We start from the raw sequence: 2,668 nt of genomic DNA on the forward strand, positions 1-2,668 counted from the left end.
AACTACAGGGACCTTTTTCAGACTAGGTGTTAGGGAAAGACTCCCTGAGAAGTTACATTTAAAATGGGAGCTAAAGGATGAGTAGAGAGGTGAGCCAAGTGAAGAGCAAGGGAAAACATTTCAGGAAAAGAAAACCGGTGAGCAAAGCCCCTGAGGTAGTTGAAAGTTTAGTGCATTCTAGGCCAGTGACTGGAGTATGTAGTGGAGCAAAGGGGGTGGTAGCATGAATGATTGGTCTGGGGAGGTTGTAGGGCTTTGTAGACCTTGTTAAGTAGTTTATAGTTTATCATAATTGCAATGGAAAGGCTTCTTAAAATACAGCAGATAAATGAGCCTTAATAAATATAGGAGGTATGATAAGTTTTTATGAAGAGTCCATTCCTTTTTTTTTCTCCTTAGGTAGAGAAAACATTCATCTGCATAAAACAGCTTTCCTTAAATCTCATGTTTTATGTACAACAACACAACAAAAATAGTCAAGACACCAAGTGATTTAACAAAGTTGCTTATAGTGAACTCCCACATAGCTCTTAGATTTAGCCACAAAAGAATTTTGGAAAGATAGCAGTGATTTTTGTATGGAAATATACTCAGTTCTTCAAAATCAACTTATTTTTCTCACATGGTTTCAACTTAGAATTGGCTTTAAGTTATAATTTTACCTTTTCCCACCCCCCCCATATTAAATTACCTTGCGAAATGCTGACATAAGGGGTGTGATTTTCCGGTTATCTGCTGCATCTACATCAGCACCTGCTTGCACTAGCAATTGTACTACATCAAAATGACCACCATTGGATGCCAACCAAAGTGGTGTATTTCCCTTCTTGTTACGAACATCAATGTGGGCTCCCCTATAAACAAAGAATGTTAATATAGGTTGTTTCCATAAGAGACTGACTTCTTCTAGTTTTCTCTGTCATCTTTTATCTTTTACAAAATAACATGCAAATAATATTTCTTTAAAATGTCAATAAAGTAAAATAATTTTATTAACTTAAAATTAAAAGGCTCTGAAAAGTGAAAGGAACCATAGGAAGTTCTATATATAGTAATAGAAAATTACTCACCTATGAATCAGGAGCTCACAAAATTTGTAGTGACCTTTGTCTGCTGCTATTGTTAAAGCAGTATCTCTTGAGGAAGGCACTGGTGGGGCATTGACATCTGCTCCTTTATCAAGGAGAACTCTTCCAACCTCTGCATATCCTCCAGAAGCAGCTTCCATCAAGGGGGTAAGACCAGTCTGTTCAAACCAATAAATTATGCAACTAATTTACACAATTTCTTTAAAAGATTAATTAACTTTTAAGAGGATTCTAGGTTAGGCACAGTGGCTCATGCCTGTAATCCCAGCAGTTTGGGAGGCTGAGGTGGGAGGATCACTTGAGACCAGGAGTTTAAGACCAGACTGAGAAACATAGCAAGACCCCATCTCTACAAAAAAATAGAAAAATTAGCCGGGCATGGTGGCATGCACCTCTTGTCTCAGCTATTCTAGAGGCTGAGGCACGAGGATTACTTGAGTCCAGGAATTTGAGGTTGCAGTGAGCTATGATCACACCATTAACCTTATGCCCAGGCAACAAAGTGAGACCCTGTCTCAAAAAAAAAAAAGAAGATTCTAGTTCTGATTTGCTCTTAGAGCTAAACAGTAAGTGTCCATCAATGGATGAATGGATAAAGAAGTTGTGGTACATATACACATTGAAATATTATTCAGCCATTAAAAAAATGAAATCCTGTCATTTGCAACAACATGAATGGAACTGGAGAACATTATGTTAAGTGAAATAAGCCAAGCACAGAAAAACAAATCTCTCCTGTTCTCACTTATATGTGGAAGCTAAATATTAAAACAATTGATCTCATGGAAACAGAGAGTAGAATGACGGTTACCAGAGACTGGGAAAGGTAGCAGGGAGTGGGGATAAAGTGGGGATGGTTAATGGGTGCAAAAATATAGTTATTATTAGACAGAATGAATAATATTTGATAGCACAACAAAGTGACTATAGTCAACAGTAAGTTATGGTAATACTTTAAAATAACTAAAAGAGTGGAATTGTAATGTTCCTAACACAAAGAAAGGATAAATGCTTGAGGTGACAGATACCCCAATTACCCTAATTTGATTAATACAGATTGTATGCCTGTATCAAAATATCACATGTACCCTATAAATAACTATTATTTACCCATAACAATTAAAAATTTAAAAAGAGCTAAGCAATATTCAGTCTTGAATTTTACTAAACAGCAAGTGAAAATTCTTAGATTCAGTTAGATATGCTAGAATGAACTCACTTATAGCATAACACCTGATGCTAAAAGAAAAAGAAACAATTTCATAACTTCAATACTTTTATAAATGTACTCAGAGAATAACTTCTTCATACAATGAAGAGATATTAAAAATGGAGTAAAATATCACTTCATATATTTTTTGCATATGTGCCTTTTGTATATTAGCCTCCAACATTTTTGTCAAAGAACATTCCCTGGTACCATTCCCAAAATAATATAGATTTCTTTAGGACTTTTAATGGATAAGTGTGCCACAGTGAATACCTGTAATAGAAATAGACAAACTGAACGGCAAGAAAGACTCATTTCTCTTTCTGTGATAAAGAGTCCAAGGGAATATTATATCACCTCTATTCTAAGA

General features: G+C 35.5%; 2 protein-coding genes across 2 annotated transcripts in view; both read right to left on the reverse strand.

Annotated features, from left to right (window-relative positions):
• LOC105824025 (ankyrin repeat and KH domain-containing protein 1-like) overlaps positions 1–2,668 on the reverse strand; it is a 198,639-nt gene that overhangs the window by 47,605 nt on the left and 148,366 nt on the right. The gene's annotated exons all lie outside the window — the stretch shown is intronic.
• Positions 677–1,242, reverse strand: LOC105824038 (ankyrin repeat and KH domain-containing protein 1-like). The gene is made up of 2 exons (XM_012661376.1): positions 1,071–1,242; positions 677–854 (listed from the first exon to the last, which is right to left on the reverse strand). Exons 1-2 carry the CDS (start codon positions 1,226–1,228, stop codon positions 683–685), a joined length of 330 nt encoding a protein of 109 aa, XP_012516830.1. The 5' UTR covers positions 1,229–1,242; the 3' UTR covers positions 677–682.

This window comes from Propithecus coquereli, unplaced genomic scaffold, assembly GCF_000956105.1.
Source record: "Propithecus coquereli isolate 6110/MARCELLA unplaced genomic scaffold, Pcoq_1.0 Scaffold709, whole genome shotgun sequence".
Lineage (NCBI taxonomy): Eukaryota > Metazoa > Chordata > Mammalia > Primates > Indriidae > Propithecus > Propithecus coquereli.

What these genes read in the sequence shown, in the direction of transcription:
- LOC105824038 (XM_012661376.1), bottom strand. Translation starts at nt 1,228, where the DNA reads ATGGAAGCTGCTTCTGGAGGATATGCAGAGGTTGGAAGAGTTCTCCTT. An exon ending in TGTGAGCTCCTGATTCATAG is followed by an intron (nt 855 to 1,070) that starts GTGAGTAATTTT and finishes CTTTGTTTATAG; the next exon opens with GGGAGCCCACATTGATGTTC.